This window comes from Bubalus kerabau, chromosome 13, assembly GCF_029407905.1.
Source record: "Bubalus kerabau isolate K-KA32 ecotype Philippines breed swamp buffalo chromosome 13, PCC_UOA_SB_1v2, whole genome shotgun sequence".
In the NCBI taxonomy this organism is placed as follows: domain Eukaryota; kingdom Metazoa; phylum Chordata; class Mammalia; order Artiodactyla; family Bovidae; genus Bubalus; species Bubalus kerabau.
The window spans coordinates 67,646,152-67,667,106 of NC_073636.1; the positions used below are offsets into that span (position 1 = coordinate 67,646,152).

Below are 20,955 nucleotides of genomic sequence, written 5' to 3' on the forward strand. Positions count from 1 at the left end.
CGTCTCGACAGGTGGGATCTTAGTTCCCCAACCAGGGATCAAACCTGCTTCCCCTGCATGGGAAGGCAGGTTCTTAACTACTAGACCACCAGGGAAGTCCCTAGATTTGCATTTTTTCTGATCTGTGCTCAATAGAAGAGTCAGGGTCACGTGGTAAGAAAAGCAAGTGAGATGGTAGGGGCTGTCACAGCCGCCTTTGGGAAATGCAGTCTGCCCCACACGCATGTTGTAAGGGCCCCAGAGTGGGGTCTGGGCCTGGGATCCCCTGGGTCAAGGCGGCGTCGGCACTGTCCCTGGAGCCCACACTGCTCGGATCCCTCCCTCAGACCCAATCATGACCTTTCTGGTCGAATCCGGCTCATGCTCAGTCTTGGATCTCCTTGCAGAGCTAATCTTGGGGCCCTTCCTGCAGTGGAAACATATTAACAGAGTGGCTAAGCCTTTTTCCTACAAACAATGAAGGAAACAAGAAGAAAACCCCCACCCACACAACAGCCCCAGTGATCCCAGCTTTGCAGGATGGTTGGCCAAGCAGATGGGGAAACGTTGAGACGAAACCAGCTGCAAAATCCTTCCTTGAGCCACAGGACGTGGTGATGTGTTGAGGGTTGAAGGCTGGAGCTGGGATATCCTGGCCTGGACCCAGAAAATAGGGCCTCTCGGAGAGCAGATGGTAGAAATAGGCCCCCTGTAAGAGGTCAAGAGTACCCCAGGGGCACAGGGTCATGAGCAGATTTCAGAGAAAGAATCACTGAGCTCAGGGCTGCTGAGATTCAGCGGGGAAACATGAGAGGCAGGCCAGCATTCAGGTAGATTAGCGCTGGCTCCCTGATCCAGATGATTCCAGACTTCCACCTCCTCCACCATCTAATACTTTCCCTAGCAACTGGAGGAGAATCCAGGGCTTACAGAAGGGAGTGACTTTCCTGGCATCTCACCAAAGGCCGAGCTGGGACTTAAATCTGAGGCCCCATCTCCTTCCATGGAGGTAGCCCAGCAGAGGCTTCTTGGGGTTCAGAATCCCTTGTAAATAGGTCATTAATAATGATGCTACCTCCCACACATGGGCCTCCAAGGCTGAGAATTACATACATCTCCTTCAACCCTATGACAGCCCTGAAGGCTATGGACTCTTACTGGTATCCTCTCTTTCCAGAGGAGGAAATAACTTACAGGAAATAAATGATTGAGTGAGATGAAACACTAAATGCTCAAGCGCACATTTAGGGGGAGGGAAGTGACCCTCCCTGAGAGTACTGGGGATGCTGGGATAATCCCAGCCCTTGCTCAGGCTCACTGAAGCTTCCTGTCTCAGGTCATTTGCAGCTGGAAATCCCAAGAGTCCCAGCCAGATGTGGCTATGTCCACAGGAGTTCACAGGGTGGGGGTGTGTGTGAAAGCAGGTGTTCCTTACAGGCATCTCATCCCCAGTTATCCTATTCCAGCTTCCTGGCCATTAGAACCAGGGTAAGTGCTCCCATTAGAAGAGATGGGCAAACTGAGTTCCAGAGGAGAAACCAGGTCACCCCTTTTCTGGGGGGGAGTTGAGGGTGGAGAGCAGAAATTGCAGCTGGACCCTAGCTGACATCCTGCCCACAGCTCCTTCCCCAGGGTGAATGGGATGCGTGGGAATGATAGAGGAATGGGGACAAGCCCAGACTTCAGCTGGACGGACAGTCCCATGACTCATCCCCACATCCCAGCTACCCTGGCCTCCACCTCCCTGTCCCAGCCTTGTTCTCCAACAGCGAGGGGGGCACCAGACCTGCCCATCCCCACCCCCTGTTCTTAGGGAGGCATTGTTCTTCACTGAAATACACCAGGTGGGTAGGGTGACCATGTAATTTATTGGCCAAATGGGAACACTTTGGAGAGCTATTAATAATTATGTGGGGACAGTAGGAACTAATTGAGACTGTCCCAGGCAAATGTCTGGCTACCCTATGGTTGGATCATTTCTTAACTCAAAGTATTAGAAGCATAAATGTCAGACACGGAGGCATCAGCCACAAGCTAGGGCAGAAGGCTTCTGGAGCAGGTACATTTTTGAGAACTCTTCAAGTCATGGGGCATCCCTGCTGCTGCTGCTAAGTCGTTTCAGTCGTGTCCAACTCTGCAACCCCATAGACGGCAGCCCATCAGGCTCCCCCGTCCCTGGGATTCTCCAGGCAAGAACACTGGAGTGGGTTGCCATTTCCTTCTCCAATGCATGAAAATGAAAAGTGAAGTCGCTCAGTCGTGTCCGACTCTTAGCAACCCCAAGGACTGCAGCCCACCAGGCTCCTCCGTCCATGGGATTTTCCAGGCAAGAATACTGGAGTGGGGTGCCATTGCCTTCTCCAGGCATCCCTAGGGAAATTCAAATCTACGTGGAGAGGTTCAGAGCCCATATTCTGAAGTGAGACTTCCTGGGTTCACATCCTGATTTGACCAGTTAGGGGCTGTGTGAGCTATTATGTATTACCTAACCTCTCTGACCATTTGTTTTTCAGTTGCTAAGTCATGTCCAACTCTTGAGACCTCATGAACTGCAGCACACCAGGCTTCTCTGTTCATCACTATCTCCCTGAGTTTGCTCAAACTCATGTTCATTGAGTCAGTGATGCCATTCAACCATCTTGTCCTCTGTTGCCCCCTTCTCCTCCTGCCCTTAATCTTTCCCAGCATCAGGGTCTTTTCCAATAAGTCAGTTCTTCGCATGAGATGGCCAAAGTATTGGAGCTTCAGCTTCAGCATCAGTCCTTCCAATGAATATTTAGGGTTGATTTCCTTAATTTTATCTTTTATAAAATTGATGTACCTGCTGTAATGATGCAATAACTCAGGCAAATCACGTGCAACAAATCTGGCACAGAATAAATGTTCAGTAAATAAAAGGCCATTGTCATTTGGCATTAGTTTTTATTAGCAGTAACAAACAGTGTCAGGTACTGAGAGGGGCAGACCTTCAGGCCTCAGATGGAGCCCTCTGGTTATACACAGTCCCAAGGGAATGAAGGTCAGATTAAGGGAATGAGTGCTCAGCATGAAGGTAAATTGAGGACTGAGAGGTTCAGAGATGTAGGAGAGCCTTTCTTTCTTTTTTTTTTTTAGGAGAGCCTTTCTGATTTGGTTGGGGTCATGTGGGTGAGCTTCCTGAAAGAGGAAGGGCACTCTGCGCAGGGTGATGATCCAAGCTTTTTGGAAGATTAAGGTCATAGCTCCTATTTCTTAAAAAAAAAAAAGAAAAGATTAATTTAAAAACATACATTCACCCCAGTATGCACAGTAGCATTATTTACAATTGGAAAGCTAGGAAAACAATGTAAGTATCCATTAACACATGAATGGAGAAAGAAAATGTCGTCTATATATATACATGCATACAAATATGTATATATTATGGACTACTACTCAGCCATTAAAAATGAAATCTTGCCATTTGCAACATCATGGATTGACTTGGAGGGTATTATGCTAAGTGAATTAAGTCAGACAGAAGATAAATACTGTATGACATTACTGATAAGTGGAATCTAAAAAATACAACCAAATATAACAAAAAAAGAAATAGACTCTGATACAGAGAACGAGCAGTTACCAGTGAGGAGAGGAAAGTGGGGAGAGGCAAGATAAGGGTAGGAGATTAAGAGGTACAAACTGTAGTGTATAAAATAAATAAGCTACAAGGATACACTATGCAGCACAGGGAATATAGCCAATATTTTAAAATAACCGTAAATGGAGCATAGTCTTAAAAAATTGTGAACTGCTATGTTGTATACCTGAAACATAATATTGTAAGTCAACTATACCTCAATACAATTTTTTTTTAAAGAAAGAGAAAGTCATAGCTCCTGTTTCTAAAGAACTTATGATGCCCCCTTTTCTCAGTATAAACATCAAAAAAGAAAGTTAATTTTAAGTTCTGCTTTCTATCTTCGCAACAGCTTCCGTGCTCTTTTTGAGAGGTCAAGTATCAAATTTTTTTCCCTCAAAAGTTCCTTTTGGGGTCCTCAAGCTTCCATTTCATCTCCTTATTGTTTCCTCTGGGTCGCAAGAAATACAAGTCCTTAAATCTTGCTGAAGCATGAAAAGAGACACAGGGTGGAACCAGTAGTGAGCAGGGCAGCCCGGCCTCAGGGGTGGCGCTTGGGGGTGGGGACTGGATTGGGAGCCTTGTTCTTTGCTGACTCTGGGTCTCTTGAGGCTGGCTCTGGGCCCATCAGCTTTGGTCTCCCCCTCCTTCCCCAGAACTACTTCTCTGCTTTCTGTGGATACAGCTGGACACAAGTGCCCTCTGAACTCAAGTTTACATATACTCAGTTCAGAAACTGCCTAGCATCTCTGAGTCCCAAATCCAAATCCTGGGAAAGGAATCTTATGGGTGAGTTTGGGTCACATGTCTATCTTTTCAGCCAATCAGTTTATGACTGAGGGGCTGCAGCACAATATAAACTGAGAACAAAAGGGTGGGAAAGGTCAGTTTTCATTCCGATCCCAAAGAAAGGCAATGCCAAAGAATGCTCAAACTACTGCACAATTGCACTCATCTCACATGCTAGTAAAGTAATGCTCAAAATTCTCCAAGCCAGGCTTCAGCAATATGTGAACCGTGAACTTCCTGATGTTCAAGCTGGCTTTAGAAAAGGCAGAGGAACCAGAGATCAAATTGCCAACATCCGCTGAATCATCGAAAAAGCAAGAGAGTTCCAGAAAAACATCTATTTCTGCTTTATTGACTATGCCAAAGCCTTTGACTGTGTGGATCACAAGAAACTGTGGAAAATTCTGAAAGAGATGGGAATACCAGACCACCTGACCTGCCTCTTGAGAAATCTGTATGCAGGTCAGGAAACAACAATTAGAACTGGACATGGAACAACAGACTGGTTCCAAACAGGACAAGGAGCACGTCAAGGCTGTATATTGTCACCCCGCTTATTTAACTTATATGCAGAGTACATCATGAGAAACGCTGGACTGGAAGAAACACAAACTGGAATCAAGATTGCCGGGAGAAATATCAATAACCTCAGATATGCAGATGACACCACCCTTATGGCAGAAAATGAAGAGAAACTAAAAAGCCTCTTGATGAAAGTGAAAGTGGGGAGTGAAAAAGTTGGCTTAAAGCTCAACATTCAGAAAACGAAGATCATGGCATCCGGTCCCATCACTTCATGGGAAATGGATGGGGAAACAGTGGAAACAGTGTCAGACTTTATTTTTTTGGGCTCCAAAATCACTGCAGATGGTGACTGCAGCCATGAAATTAAAAGATGCTTACTCCTTGGAAGGAAAGTTATGTCCAAACTAGATAGCATATTCAAAAGCAGAGACATCACTTTGCCAACAAAGGTCTGTCTAGTCAAGGCTATGGTTTTTCCAGTGGTCATATATGGATGTGAGAGTTGGACTGTGAACAAGGATGAGTGCTGAAGAATTGATGCTTTTGAACTGTGGTGTTGGAGAAGACGCTTGAGAGTCCCTTGGACTGCAAAGAGATCCAACCAGTCCATTCTGGAGATCAGCCCTGGGATTTCTTTGGAAGGAATGATGCTAAAGCTGAAACTCCAGTACTTTGGCCACCTCATGCGAAGAGATGACTCATTGGAAAAGACTCTGATGCTGGGAGGGATTGGGGGCAGGAGGAGAAGGGGACAACAGAGGATGAGATGGCTGGATGGCATCACTGACTCGATGGACGTGAGTCTGAGTGAACTCCGGGAATTAGTGATGGACAGGGAGGCCTGGCGTGCTGTGATTCATGGGGTCACAAAGAGCCGGACAGGACTGAGCGACTGCACTGAACTGAACTGAAAGAGTGGGATCCTGGACATTCACCCTGAAGACAAGGGAGAAGGCTTTTCCAGGAGGAGGGCACAGCAAGGTCAAAGGCTTTTAGAGGTGGGGAATTGGAGGCTTCGCAGGGACAGTCCTAGTGGCTAAATTTGTAGCCCTCGTGTGACTGTTTAAAGGGCAGCTCCCATAGGCAGCTCCCATAGGAGTGGCACAGACATGGCCTGGGGAGGGAAATCACAAGTGAATCAGCAACAGAACCAAAGCTCAAACCTATTTTCTTCTCCCAGCCCAGGCTTGAATGTCTGAGGCTTAGGAGGGAGTCTGGGTAGAGGAGCAGGGAAAATGAAATCAAGAACTAACAGGCTTCACAGGAGTGATAATGACATTTTAACTTGAAAATTGCAAGGAGCAGAGCTGTGGAGGCGTATGCAAATTTCCATGCAGATGAGATGCAAATGAGGCCGCTTGCTCCTGCCCGGCGCACCTGGATGTGATTCAGTGACAAATCCTAATGGCATCACACGGTTGTGTGATTGATTATCAAGGCCAGCTGGGATGACAACTGCACTCTCCTGGGAGCTGAGGGAGATGAGCCTGTTTCTAGAGCGCCCTCTGATGGGAGACCCTGAGGGATGGCCCTTTGTAGCTCAGGGATGGCAATTTGGGGGCGCATCAGTGGTAAAGAATCTACCTGCTAAGGCAGCAGACACAGGAGATGCGGGTTCAATCCCTGGGGCCAAAAGAGCTCTTGGAGTAGGAAATGGCAATCCACATCGGTATTCTTGTCTGGAAAATTCCATGGATGGAGGAGCCTGGTGGGCTACAGTTCATGAGGACGCAGAGTCAGATGACTAAGCAGGAGCCCCAAACACTAGTATCTCGGTCACATACTCATCCATGGCAGACATCATTAATCAATCATAGAAGTCCTTCTAACTGAGAGAACCAGGTGCTCTAGGCAGTCCCTACTAATCAATCAGAGTTGGTATTCATTCATCTAACACATTTTGTTGATTTTCTTCCCTGTGCCTAGGGTACATTGAGCAGGCAGGTTCAGTTCCTGTTCTTGTGAAACTCACACGAGTTTAGTGGGGGATACGAGCATTAATAAAATATTGCAAAACAGCAATTGAGATTAGTGATATGAAGAAGAACAACATGGTCTGCATAAAGGGGGATTTTGACTCCTTAAGAGTAGCCAAGAAAGTCTGACCCTGTTGCTGATATCTGAAGGATAAAGAAGGCTTAGTAAATTGAAAAGATAGGGGAAGAACATTCCAGGCCTTGAGACAAGAAATAGATTGTAAGCAGAAACTGTCAGTGCTACATCCAGATTTCCTATGATCATTGTTTGTTTCTCTGCATCCCTCCTTTGGCTTCTGTCTGCTTTTTTGTTTTATTGTTTAGAGGAAAAAATACTTTATTGAGATATAGTTCACATACTATGCCATTCACCCATTTAAAGTATACGAATCAATAGTTTTTAGTATATTCACAGATACCTGCAACCATTATCATAGTTAATTTCAGAACATTTTTATGACCTCAAAAAAACCCAAAAAACTTTGCTCTTTAAGGATTCATATCCTCTCACCCCACACTCCCAATCCTAAGCAACCACTAAATCTACTTTCTGTTTCTATAGATTTGCCAGTTCTGGACCCATTAAACAATAATTCTTTATTCCTCCCTCCTCCCAGCCCCTGATAAACTCTAACCTACTTTATGTCTCTGTGAATTTGCCTACTTTAGGTATTTCATGAAATCATGCCATATTGGTTCTTTTTTTTCCTGATTTGTTCCATTTAGCAAAATGTTTTCAAAGATCATCCATACTGTAGCATGTATCAGAACATTCTTTTTACAGATGGATACTATTCCATTGTACATATATACCACATTTTGATGGGCACTTGGATCATTTCCACCTTTTGGCTATTATGAATGATGCTGCGATGACCATTGGCGTACAAGTACCTGTTTGAGTCCCTGTTTTCAATTCTTTTGGATATATACCTAGGAGTGGAATTGCTGAGTCATTCTATATTTACCTTTTTGAGGAACCACCAAAATGTTTTCCACAGGGGCTGCAACATTTTGCATTCCCACCAGCAATGTACAAGTGTTACAATTTCTCTACATCCTCACCAATATTCATTTTCTGCTTTTCCAGTTATATTCATCTTGGTAGTGTGAAGTGGTATCTGTTTGCGGTTTTGACTTGCATTTCCCTAATGACTAATTACGTTGAGCATCTTTTTATGTACCTGTTAGCCATTTATATATCTTCTTTGGGGCAATGTCTCATTCAAGTTCTTTACCTATTTTTAAATTGGGTTACTTGACTTTTTCTTGCTGAGTTGTAAGAGTGTATATATTCTGGATATTAAACCCTCATCATATATAAGATTTGCAAATATTTTCTCCCATTCTGTAGGTTGTCTTTTCATTTTTTTGATAATATGCTTTGATGTACAGTTTTTTATTTTTATGAAATCCAATGTATCAACTTTTACTTTTACTGCTCATGCCTTTGGTGTCATAGCTAAGAACTCATTGTCAAATCCAAGCTCATGAAGATCTACCCTTATGTTTTCTCCTAAGAGTTTTATAGCTTTATCCCTTACAGTCTAGGTTGTTGATCCATTTTGAGTTCATTTTTGTATATGCTGTGAAGCTTATGCAAATGAAGAGGTTCAATTTCATTCTTTTACAAGAAGAAATTCTGTTATTCCAGCACCATTTGTTTAAGAGCTCATTCTTTCCCCATTGAATGGACTTGGCAGCCTTGCTGAAAAGCAATTGACTGTAGATGTATGGATTTATTTTGATTCCCTCTGTCTAGATGTCCATCCTTATGGTAGTACTACACTCTTTTGATTACTGTAGGTTTGTAGTAAGTTTTGAAATTGGAAACTGAGAGTCCCCCTAGCTTGTTCTTCTTTTTCAAGTTGTTTTGTCTACTCGGGGGCCACTTGCTATTTTACATCAATTTGAGGATCAGTTTTTCTGTTTCTGCCCAAAAAAAGGCTGTTGGAATTTTGATAGGGATTATGTTGAATCTGCAGATCCCTTTGGATAGTATTGACATTTTAACAATGTTAAGCCTTCCTACCCATGCATATGATGTCTTTCATCTCCTTGGCTAAATTTATTTCTAAGTGTTTTATTCTTTCAGATGCTTTTGGAAATGAAATTGCTTTCTTAATTTCCTTCTCAGATTGCTCATTGCTGGTGTGTAGAAACATAGATCTTTGTGTGTTGATCTTGTAACCCACAACTTCGCTAAATTTATTTATTAGCTCTAGTAGCTTTCTTGTGGATTATTTGGTATTTCCTATACACAGAATCGTGTCATCTGTGAATAAAAACAATTTTACTCATCTCTTTTCAGTTTGGAAGCCTTTTTTTTTCTTTTGGAGGGTTAATTGCTCTTTTTACGGTCTAATTGAATTTCTTTTATATGTTTTTCTTATCTAGTTTTCTTGTCCAGAACTGCCAGTACAATATTGAATAGCAGTGGTAAAAACAGGCATCCTGTTTTGCTCCTGACCTTAGGGAGAGAGCTTTCAGTCTTTCACCACTGATTTGATCTTAGTTGTTGGGTTTTCATGAATTTCATTTATCATGTTGAATAAGTTCCCTTTTATTTTCGGAGTAATATTTTTTCTTTTTGTTCTTGTTTTTATTTTATTTTGTTTTTAATCATGAAAGGCTGATGGATTTTGTCAAATGTCTTTTCTGAGACAATTGAGATGATCATGCTTTTTCTCCCTTTATTCTGTTGAGGTGGTATATTGTATTGATTGATTTTCTTTTATCTTTAACTACCCTTGCATTCCTGGGATAAATCCCACTTGATCACACTGTATAATTCTTTTAATGTGCTATATTCTTTGGTTTGCTAGTATCTTGTTGAGGATTTTTATATCTATATTCATAAGGTAATATTGATCTGTAATTTTCTTTTCCTGTGATATATTTATCTGGCTTCAGTATCAAGATAACACTTGCTTCATAGAATAAGTTGGGAAGTGACTTCATTCCTTTTTATGGCTGAATAATATCTCATGGTATTAATGTACTATATTTTGTTTATCCATTTGTAGGTTGACCAATATTTGGATTGCTTCTGCCTTTTAACAATGATGAATAATTCTGCTCTAAACCTTCATGTAGAAATTTTTGTGTGGACATATGATTTCATTTCTTTTGGGTGTATAATTCCTAGGAAGGAAATTGCTGGGTCATATGATAACTTGATGTTTAACTATTTAAAGATCTTTCCCCGAAGCATCTGCATTATTTCACATTTTCCACCAGCAATGTATGAAGGTTCCAATTTCTCCACATCCAGCCAACATTATTGGACTTTTAAATTCTAGCCAGCCTAGTAAATGTAAAATGATATCTCATTGTGGTTTTGATTTGCATTTCCTCGATGACTAATGATGTTGAGAATTTTTTCATGCCCTTATTGTAATTTTGTGTATCTTATCTAGAGAAACACTTACTCAGATCCTTTACCCATTTTTCTAATATTTTAATTTATTTATTTGGCCTCACTAGGTCATAGTTGTGGCATGTGCTAGTGCCCTGACCACGGATCAGACCCCAGGCCCCCTGCATTGGGAGCTCAGAGTGTTAGCCACTGGGCCACCAGGGAAGTCCCTCCTTTACCTATTTTTCAGTTGAACTTTAAAAAATATAATTTAGTGGTGAGAACTTGCTATGTATTGTAATACAGAATATTATCTTCTATGGGCCCACACTTATAACCCTCCAAGCAAGCACTGCTCTAGGGTTCCTGGGCCTTTGTGCAGCAGGCTTTTGCAGAGGCCTGCAGTGGGAAAATACCCTCCAGCAATCTCCATGTGATTAGGCAGAGGCTGAGGCTAGATCTGAAATTCTACCTTGGCGTGCTTCCCTTCTCTATCCTATTTCCCCTTTCCATGATTTCATGATCTCCTCTTCAGCAAATCACCAGTATCTTAGTCCTTGTTGCCAGGTCTGCTTCCAGGGGAACTTGAAAGAGCTTGGAACAGCTCAGGAACTAAGAGGAAGGTAGTACTATTGGAACTCAGAGAGCATGGAGATAGGGTAGTGAGGTGAGGCTAGAGTGACGGGCAGAGGCCTGACCACACAGAACTTTGTAGATCACAGCGATGGGCAGAGTGGGGGTTACCTGGAGTGCCACGGGATGCTGCTGGGCTGTGTTAAGTGGGGACTAGCGTTAGTTTACATTTTGCAAGAAAGTGAAGTCGCTCAGTCGTGTCCAACTCTTTGCGACCCCATGGACAGTAGCCTACCAGGCTCCATGGTCCATGGGATTTTCCAGGCAAGAATAATGGAGTGGCCTGCCATTTCCTTCTTCAGGGGATCTTCCCAACCTAGGGATCAAACCTGGGTCTCCTGCATTGCAGACAGACGCTTTACCGTCTGAGCTACTAGGGAAGCCCTTAGAGGGACATTTTGCAAAGGTCCCTCTAACTTCTGTGCAGAGGGCAGATCAAAGGGCCCAAGAGGCTGCAGGAGGACCATTGAGGATACTGTTACAACTGTCCAGGGGAAAGAAGATGAAGGCTGGGATGAGGATGGGAGGATGGAAAGAGAAAGAAGTAGATTAGAGAGAGATGAGGAGGGTGGATCTGGGGACTCTGGGGCAGTTCAAGGACAACTTGTGGTTTCCAGCCAGGGTGCCTGCATGGATGGTACTCAGAGAAGGAGGCAGACTTGGGAGGGTTCCACAGGCCAGATGACGCCCCCTTGCCATCTCTGGTCTTGACCAATCCCCCCATTTCACAGATGGAGACAATAAGGCCTGAGGGAGTGCAGTGGTTCACCCAAATCCCCGTCATGCCCCAGACCACAGGGGATGGGATCCGGGGGTCCTGTTACCTGGCCAGAGGACTTGTTTATTCTCCAGGGAGCCCACTGGTTCTGGCCTCAGAGAGCTATTTTGCAGCTGGGAGAGGATGGGGTTTTGGGCCCGATGGGTTTGTCCTGGGCTGAAAGCCAGTTCGCAGCTCACAGAGAACAGAACATTGCTGTACCCGGAGGGCAGCCTGTGCTGCCAGCTGCCCTGTCTTGGTCTGATGTGGGTAACTTGAAGACCTGAGGATGTGGGGTGCCCACCTCAGAGTGGCTCACATCTGCTGTCCTGGAGTGGGCATGCACCAGAGCTCAATCCAAATTCTGTGGTTCCCCTTCTCTGGTCCTTCTTTCCCTTGCTGTGTGACCTTGGGCCAGTTGCCTCTCCTCTCCAGTCTTCTCATCTGTAAAATGGAAACATACTAGAGTGTGAATTTCATGCACTCAGGGTGGTAGGGAATATCGGATGCAGAAATGGATAGACAAAAAAACCCAAAAAAACCCCACCACATTGTAAACTGTAAAGTGCCTGAACTTCTATTTGGGCTCAGTCCAACCTGTGCCTCCAGCCACTGCCCAGGGGATTCCTCAGACTTCACAGTCTGGATTTCTCAGCCCTCTGGGGAGGAAAAGACGTAATGTGGAGCTCAAGGATCCCGCGATCTTATTATCCTGGCCCAGCAGGCTTGACACACCCACTGGACAGATGGGGAAAACGAGAGGCAGCCATCCACTCAGAGTCACCAGACAGTTAAGCCTGAATTCGAAGGCTGGGCTCTCTGATCCAAAGACGAGAAAGATCCTTATCCATTCAGTGACCCAATGGGACAGATGGGGTAAACTGAGGGCCAAAAAGGGGAAGCAACCTGCCTGGGGTCATGAAGGCAGCCAACAGGCAGCAGGGCGGAAGGGTCACGTGAGGTCCCTGACTCCCAGGCTGTGCTCCTTCTACCAGCCCTTGCCCACCACTCCTGGAGCTTGCAACGAGTTTCCCATCACACTGGGATAATCACAGTCATGTCACTGGCAGACTTGGGGTTCCTCCTCAGCCCCATTTTCTTCCCACCAGAACAGGCCGCAAACTTTCTTAAGAGAGCCATCAGAGAGACATTGCTCCTCCTCAGCCTCAGAACAGAATTTGAGGATTAGTAGAGAATCTTTTGGGGTGGAGGGGCATACCATGCCTCCTCTATGGGCAGATCAGGGCAAAGTCAATCAATCAGCTCTCTTTGGCTTTCAGGAGACAGCTGGGGATCCAGAATACTAATCAGGGAATCCACATGATTCAGAGAGCAAAAGACTCTTTGGGAATCCGTTGACGTCCTCTGGAGGAATTTCTTCCCTGATTTGTTGGGTAATGAAATCAGGGGCTGGGCTTGCTTGGTGCCAGAGTATAACACTACACATCACTTAATGAGCACTTACTAAGGAGCCTTTCTAAGGACCTTCCACATAGTAACTCATTGAATACTCACAGCAAGCCTCTGAGGTCTCGTGATTCTCATTTTAAGGATGAGGACATCAAAGCACAGAAAGGTGGCATAATCTGGCCAAAGACTCACAGCTTGTGATTTATGGAGCCTGGGCAGGAACCCAGTCCATCCATGTGACGGACCACCAAGCCACACTGCCTTGGATGCTTTTGGAGACCAGAGAAAGTGCCACCTAAAGGGCCAAGTCCCACCCAGCCAAAGCCCCTGGCTGCATGGCAGTGTCCGGGCACAGCAGGACTGCTGAAGAGACAAAGCCCATGGTCACTGCAGAATTAGCAACCAGCCCAGCTTGTCTGAAGATGAGTCTGAAGCATCAGTGCTGTGTCGAGTCCCAGTTTTGCCACTTGCTGTGTGTGACACGGGCAAGGCATCACCAAACCTCTCTGAGTCTCAGTTTCCTCCTCAGTAAAATGGGGTGAAATCAATATCGGCTTCGTAGGATTGTTGTGAAAATTCAACAAGGCCGGCAGAGCTTTTAAAGGGCTTAGCACCAAGCCAGGCACAAAGAAAACAGAATAAATGTTAACTGTTAATATTATTATTAATCATCTTTAAAATTTTTATTTATTTTTTAGCTGTGCTGGGGTCTTTGTTGTTGCATGCAGGATTTTCTCTAATTGTGGCCCTTGGGCTTCTCATTGTGGTGGCTTCTCTTGTTGCTGATCAGGGGCTCTAGGACACACGGACTTCAGTACCTGTAGCACGAGGGCTCGGTGGTTGCAGTTCCTGGGCTCTAGAGCACAGGCTCAATAGTTATGGTGTACCGGTTTAGCTACATCTTGACATGTGGGATCCTCCCAGACCAGGGGTCGAACCTGTGTCTCTTGCACTGCCTGGCAGATTCTTTACTACCAAGCCACCAGAAAGCCCTACTATTATTAATTACTATATTTCATTTCTGCACCCCTTTCTCTCCTTTGGGCTGCTGTGAATAAACAAGTTGTTGGGGTTCGGTTCTTTTTGGAGACAGAGGGATGTACGAGATGGCTTTGGAGACCCTCCCTCCCAAGGATTCCTGGATTATCCATACCCCTCTTCAGCCCCCCTCAGCCCTAGCAGTAGCTGTAGCCTCTCAGAACTCAGTTTTCATCCTTACACCCCAGGTACCCTGGCTCCCTGCCTGTGGTCCCCGCTGGCTGGATGCTGTTGCTATGGCAACAGCATTTTAAGAGCCTTCAGTCCCCCTCTGAGGCAACAGGCATGGATGGAGATGGGCAATCAAATGCCTCCTGCATCCTCAGGGCTGTCTGGACAGAAGGCAGGAGATTGGAATGAAAGATCAGAGCTGGCTTGGGGTTGGGGTGGGGGCACCGGCTCAGGTCTCAGCCCCAGGTGTTTCCCAACAACACCCACACTTCACTGTGTTGCCTGAGCAGTTGGTTACAAATGCAAGTTCCAGCCACCCCGCCCCACGGGCCTGGTTTTGATTATCTGGGGTGGAATCCCCTAGGAAACTGCCTTTGAACAGCTCTGCTTGTGGTTCTCAGGCAGAGAGGCCTCAGACCACTCTTGACGGAATCCTGAGTCCCGGAAGATGCCCAAAGACGTTTTGGGCATTGAGGTTTGTGTGGCTCTCTCTACTGAGATGGCTCTTGAGAAACCCTGTTTGTTCTCCGGTCCTGCCTCCCCAGCTCCTTCTAGAGCCTCATCTTGTGGGAGGATATGTACCCCACCCTCATCCCGGAGCCAGGAAAATTCCAGGGCTAAGCTACCAGAGGCCACCTTGGTGAGGCATCCTAGGACAGACAGGCGCAAACTCTTGGGATAATGAAATTCAGGGGAGGCGCCAGCTGGGGTCACTCCAGGCATTGTGAAAGGCTCACTTTCTTCTGGATGCTCTGATCTCAGAGCCTCTTGGGTCTTTTCCCACTGTCTCCTCGCACCACCTGCTGGCTGGGGACGTGGCTCCCTACCACAGCAAAACCTGATGGCACTGGACACCAGAGGCTGTGCCTAGAGAGAGGTGGGGCTTGGGGGTGGGGAGAGTGGACGGTAGGGTCTGAGGACCTGTGCTGGGGAGGGGAAGAAGACAGAGATACAGGAGAAGGAAGGGGTCCTCTCTGGGGTTCCTTGAACTTCAGACTGATGTTCGTATCGGTTGGAGGAGCCAAGTGACAGAGACGCGGCAAACAGTCCACCTCCCTACCCCTCTTTCGTGCACTAACTGGCCTCCAGCAGGTGATTCTTTTTGCTTGAGGCCAGCGGTACCAGCGAATAAATTACACGCGATAATTCCCTTGACAGTATACCCTTTATTCCCTTCCCAGACTCACTCCCCCTGCTCCTTTGCCAGTAGTTCCTGGGATCAAAGCCAAAGAAATGTGCACTCAAATCCTTGTGTAGGGTTTGTTTCCTTGTGGGCCCCTAAGACAAGAAACCACTCCCCAATCTCCCCACCCTGGGTTCCATCATGAGGGCAGCTCTGCCCCTCGTGTTCCAAGGGGAAGCTGGCACACCCCAGAACTCCAGGTGGGCATCTGGCCCGCCTAGGTCAGAGACCTCTGGAAAGGTATGTACCATCAGCTCTTTCCATGACGAGCCTCTGGGGTTTTGGAGCCAATGCCACGCTCCCCCATGTCCTGCCCTGCCCTGCGCTCTCACTATTCTGAATGTGAGAGTCGGGCTTCCCGGAGCTACCTGGGGCCAGGAGCAGGCGCCGGGCTCTCATCCTCCAAGCATGGGCCAAACTCAGTAGCCACGTTCTGAGGGATCGTCCTGGGTTCCCCATCTGTTGCTGGGCTCCACCCTAGGCACTCCCCGCACCCCGCCCTCAGGAGCCTGGTGTGATTGACGGGAACTCCCAGCTAGAGGGAAGCAGGGGGACTTGTGTGGGGCGAGTCCTCCAGAGACGTCTGTGAGCCTGTCCCCTCTGAGGAGAAGCTGTCCCCGGCAGGCTGGGGGATCTGAGTCTGCCTGGGGAGTCGCTGCCAGGAGAAGAGGGTGGTGAGGAAACGCTCAGGAGCGGGGTCCAAGGGCCCATGGGGGGTTCTGCCTTCATCAGCCTCAACAGCCTGGCCAGCTTCCTGGGTCGGAGGGGCCGCTTGGAAATTTCTGTTCTGTCCGCGCCTGGGGGCCCACGGAGGCCAACGGGATTTGGGCGAACGATCTGAACCCAGTGAGTCCTGGAGGGGCAGGTCCCATCTGCCCTTGGAAGTGACTTCCCCATTCAGGCCCTGGTCCTTGGCGGCCACCCCCCTGAGTTCCGGGCACGTGGGGTGGGCCGGGGAACCCGCTGGGCACGGACAGTGGGCCAGCGCCTTCTTCAGGAGCATCTGGATGTCCTCGTGTCTCGCCTGGGCCTCGTCCCACAGGTCCCGGCCCAGGCCCTCCCGGCTCAGCGAGGCCACCTGCAGCCCCATGGCTGTGAGCTTCTCGGCAGGAAACTCGGATGCCAGGCGCTGCAGGTAGCGGTGGAGACGGCGCTGGTCCCCAGGGCTGGTCCTCTGGGCCTTGCCCAGCCTGAGCTGGGCCATCAGGTCCTGACAGTCCATGTGGAACCAGGTCACCTGGGAGACAAGAAAAGAGGGAGGTGGGGTTTCCGTGAGGATAGGGATGTACTCCCTCTGAGCAGAGAGGAGGCTTCAAGAATGAATCTAGCTAGAGAGAATAAAAATGCCCAATCCATGTTAGGCCCCTCCCCACCCAGCATGGCTGTGGTTCTCTCTGCTGCTGCTGCTGATAACAATACTCCTCTTTCTTCCCCAAGGACCCACCAGAAACAATCCCCAGCACCCCTGAGATCTTTAGGCACAGTCTTCCAGACTTAGGGACCAGTAAGGACTCAACCCTCTCTAGGGCTCAGATTCCCCCTCTGTAAAGTGGAGGCTGTGGTAACTAATCATGAAAATTGGGGAGCTGAAAAATGTGGATTCTCGGAGGGTATGAATCCCTTATAAGTGGTGCTGAGGGAGGAGACTGGCTGATATTGATTGAACCACTGACCATCTGCCAGCCTCTGTGCATCTCATGTAGGATCTCACTGAACCAGTGGCCCATTTTACAGAGGAGGAAACTGAGGCTCAGAGACGTGAAGTCACTTGCCTCAGGTCAGGGAGAAGCTGGGATCTGAATTCAACTGTCCCGCCTCAAGAGGGTATCTTGCAAGCACCTCCTTGAACAGGAGAAACTGGCCCAGGTGGGGCCACACCCTTGCAGTTCCACAGGGAGACTGTCAGCCAGACCTGGCCTGGAAGCCCCTTCACTCAGGTCAGGCCCCCTTTGGGGATTCTGCCTGTCCCCACGTCACCCATAAAATGTCTGCAGGCCGCAAAGGAGCCAACACATTTCCAGCAGCTTGTGAAAAACATAATCTTTCTCTCCATTAATTTAGAAGCCGACAGTGAGTCGTTAGGCGGTGGGGACTGGAGAACCATTTTCTCTGAGGAAACCATCCTTCCGCGGATTAAAGGAACTTGTCTGTAGATAAATGGCTTCATATTCGCGGAAGCACACTGAGCTCATGGCTGGGAAAGGGCTCCATAAATCTCCCTTAGCAGTACAATCGTGTTATTATTATTTAGTGCCAAAGCTGCCGCCCGCACGCTCTCCATCTGGGGCTGAGCCCAGCACTGAGCCGTCCGGCTGTCTGTCTGTCTGGGACCAGATATTCCAGGCCAAGCCAGACAGAGGTGGACAGCACCTCAGAAACCATCTTGCCCCACTGCTTATTGTGCGGATTAAAATTCAAAGCCAGAGAGGAGAACAGGGCTGAACACCCAGGCTGAACGCCGAGAGACAGGCCAGGTGGGAATGAAGGTTAAGGCCATCCCCTCCTGTCTTGTATGACCTCCGAAAGACTCTGGGCTCCAGCATGCCCCCCAGCCCTTCTCCCTCCACCAGACTCCTCACTCTTCCTCCATTCACACAACCAATTACTGAGCCTCCTCTGGGTGCTAACCCTGCCCTGGGCACCGTGATAGAACCAGGACCCAGTCGGACCTGGTCCCTGCTGGGGGAGCCCAGCTCACAGTGACAGATAAGGGCGAGGCGAGCAGGTGATGGAGCCACAGGATAAGCTGATTGCAAAGAGCCCCATGAAGTCATCAGCACAGGGTGATGAGAGAGAACGGGGCGGGTGGGGCAGGAGCTGGGGGTTCAGGCAGGACCTCTGTGAGGAAGGGACATACGAGCTGAGACTTACCAAAGGCAAGGAGCCAGCCCGTCAAGGGGAAAAGTTTTCCAGCCTGAGAGAACAGCCAGTGCGAAGGCCTCAGTGCTGGAGCTAGTTTGCTTTCTCCAGAAAAGGTTGATGGGGCTGAAACTGGCTAAATTTAGTAAACAGAGGAGAGAAGCTTCCAGATATCCTTAACCCACGAGGCATTACCCCTCTTCCTCCTGTTGCCCCAGCTCTGCAACAGAGAGGTGGCACGAGATCAAGGTTCTCAGCCTGGTTCTCACCCCATGAAGTTGCCTGCAAAGGTCTACATATGGAGGGAAAGTCTATGACTGATCGGATTCTCAGAAATCCCCAGGCTCCAAAAAGCAATGACAAACCTAGACAGCATATTAAAAAACAGAGATATCACTTTGCTGACAAAGGTCCATATAGTCAAAGCTATGGTTTTTCCAGTGGTCATGTATGGATGTGAGAGTTGGACCATAAAGAAGGCTGAACGCTGAAGAATTGATGCTTTTGAACTGTGGTGCTGGAGAAGACTTTTGAGAGTCCCTTGGATAGTAAAGAAATCAAACCAGTCAATGCTAAAGGAAATCAACCCTGAATATTCATTGGAAGGACTGATGCCAAAGCTGAAGCTCCAATACTTTGACCACCTGATGCAAAGAGCCGACTGACTGGAAAAGACCCTGATGCTGGGAAAGATCGAGGGCAGGAGGACAAGGGGGCGTAGAGGATGAGGTGGTTGGATGGCATCACCGACTCGATGGACATGAGTTTGAGCAAACTCTGGGAGATGGTGAAGGACAGGGAGGCCTGGCGTGCTGCAGTCCATGAGGTCACAAAGATTCTGACACGACTGAGCAACTGAACGACAATAACGTGCCCCTAAACCCATCACTTAAGAAGCAGATGTTTTCCGAGGGTCCTCTGAGAGTTTGTGTCCCTGGGAGGCTCCTGTGTAGTGGGACAAACCGGGTTCAGAGATCAGCTGGACCTGGTTTAGGAGGGTAACTTCATCTTGCAAACCTTGCTTCCCTTTCAGAAAATGCAGCTAACTCTCTTTCCTATGGAAATGACTGTGGAATGAAGAGAGCCTAGCGCTGCGTCTGGCCACTCCTGCCCCCACCCTTCCTCCCAGGTGCTGGCGGGCAGGGGTGGGAGGCCTACACTGGAAGGCTCACCTTCTTGCAGAAGTGGTGCAGGTGGAGCAGTGTCTCCAGGTCTGTGCGTTGCCGCTCAGCCGCCATGTAGAAGTGGGTCAGCTTCGCCTGGAAGGCCCGCTGGGTGAAGGCAAAGGCTGCCAGCTCCGGGAGCTCGGTCCCTCCTGCCTCTCCAGCCCTGGCTGCCGCTGCCAGCTGGGCCGCCTGCTTGCACAGCTCCAGGCCGCGGCGGTACTGGGCCTGAGCGGGGAGGGGAGGGTGTCCACTCAGCTCCAGCCTCTCTACCAAGATATGAGACTTCCTGAGTCTCAGTTTCCTCATCTATAAAATGGGAACCCAGGGTTCACTTTGCCCACTGAGACTCTACTTACTGTCACCTTCTTCTGGAAAAATTCCCTGACCCCAGAGTCTGAGTTAGAGGCTTCTTATCTATGTCATCACGGTGTTCCCCTTCTGACTATTTCCCTGTTGCCCCTCCAACCCACCCTCCAAAAAAAAAAAAACAAAAAAAAAACATGGCCTGGAAATTCCCTGGGGGTTAAAACAGGGGCTGAACTGCCCTGGGCCCCAGGGCCCAGCACATCAAGGAGGCAGACTCCCCCCGCCTCCCAGGCTGATTCAGTAGGGCTAGAGTGGGACTCTGGAATCTGTATTTTAAGAAATCCGTCAGGGATTCTGAGACCGGTCATCTTTGGACTTGGTAGTCAGGGAAGGCTTCCTGGAGGAGACAATATCTAAGCCGAGCCCTTTGTGATCCAAGCTGCTTCCCTCACTGTCTCGAGCAGCTTGCTAGTACTTCCCCACCCTCGCACCTTTTCCCAGCAGTGCCACCCCCACCCTGCCCTGGTCCTCTCCATCTGCTCCCATCCCATCCCTCAGTCTCAGGAACACACCGCAGCCTGAAGGAAGAAGTCCTCAAACTCTGCGTGGGCTTTCTCCACTGTCTCTAAGCTTCCTTCCTTGGGGGTCAGCACCTGCAGGCACCGGCTTCCTTCCTGCTCCATCCAGTGGCTGACCTGGAGCAGGGAGGGAGGTTTGGATGTGAGGGACTGCTGAGGAAACACCCCTTGGCCAGCCTCCCACTTTCGTGAGAAGCTGAGGTCTTGTCCTCAGTCATTTGGGGGCCCACTGACCTGGCCTGAAACACCCCCCACCCCAATTCTGGAGACATGAGGATTCAATGAGGGACAGATGGGGTAAAATGGCTCTCGATCCCATGAGTCCTGTTCGTATTCTGGGGTGTCTTAAAGGGCACAAACTCACCTACTTTATCCTCACAAAGCCCCGTGTGGCCACTAATTTCATCCCCCATTTAACAGATGAGGAAATCTAGGCACTGAATAGTTAAGTACCTTGTCTAGATCACACCACTACTAAGCGCTGGAGCCGGTACTGGAACCCAGGCCGTCTGGCTCCGGGCACCCTGTGCTCCACGACCCCGAGCATGCAGGGATGTGGTGGCTCTAGGCACCAGCAGTTGGACAGGATGGTGCCCGGTGTGGGCTCCAGGATCAGATCCCCAGGTGTA

General features: G+C 48.3%; 1 protein-coding gene across 1 annotated transcript in view; it reads right to left on the reverse strand.

The window, feature by feature from the left end:
- Window positions 1-15,477: 15,477 nt before the first annotated feature.
- The window catches only part of KIAA1755 (KIAA1755 ortholog), a 32,799-nt gene continuing 27,321 nt past the window's right edge, over window positions 15,478-20,955 (reverse strand). The window contains exons 13-15 of the mRNA XM_055543340.1: window positions 20,321-20,443; window positions 19,449-19,667; window positions 15,478-16,654 (exon numbers count right to left, since the gene is read on the reverse strand). Of these exons, the coding sequence (XP_055399315.1) occupies window positions 15,953-16,654; window positions 19,449-19,667; window positions 20,321-20,443 (1,044 nt within the window). The 3' untranslated portion in view covers window positions 15,478-15,952. The remainder of the gene's footprint in view (window positions 16,655-19,448; window positions 19,668-20,320; window positions 20,444-20,955) is intronic.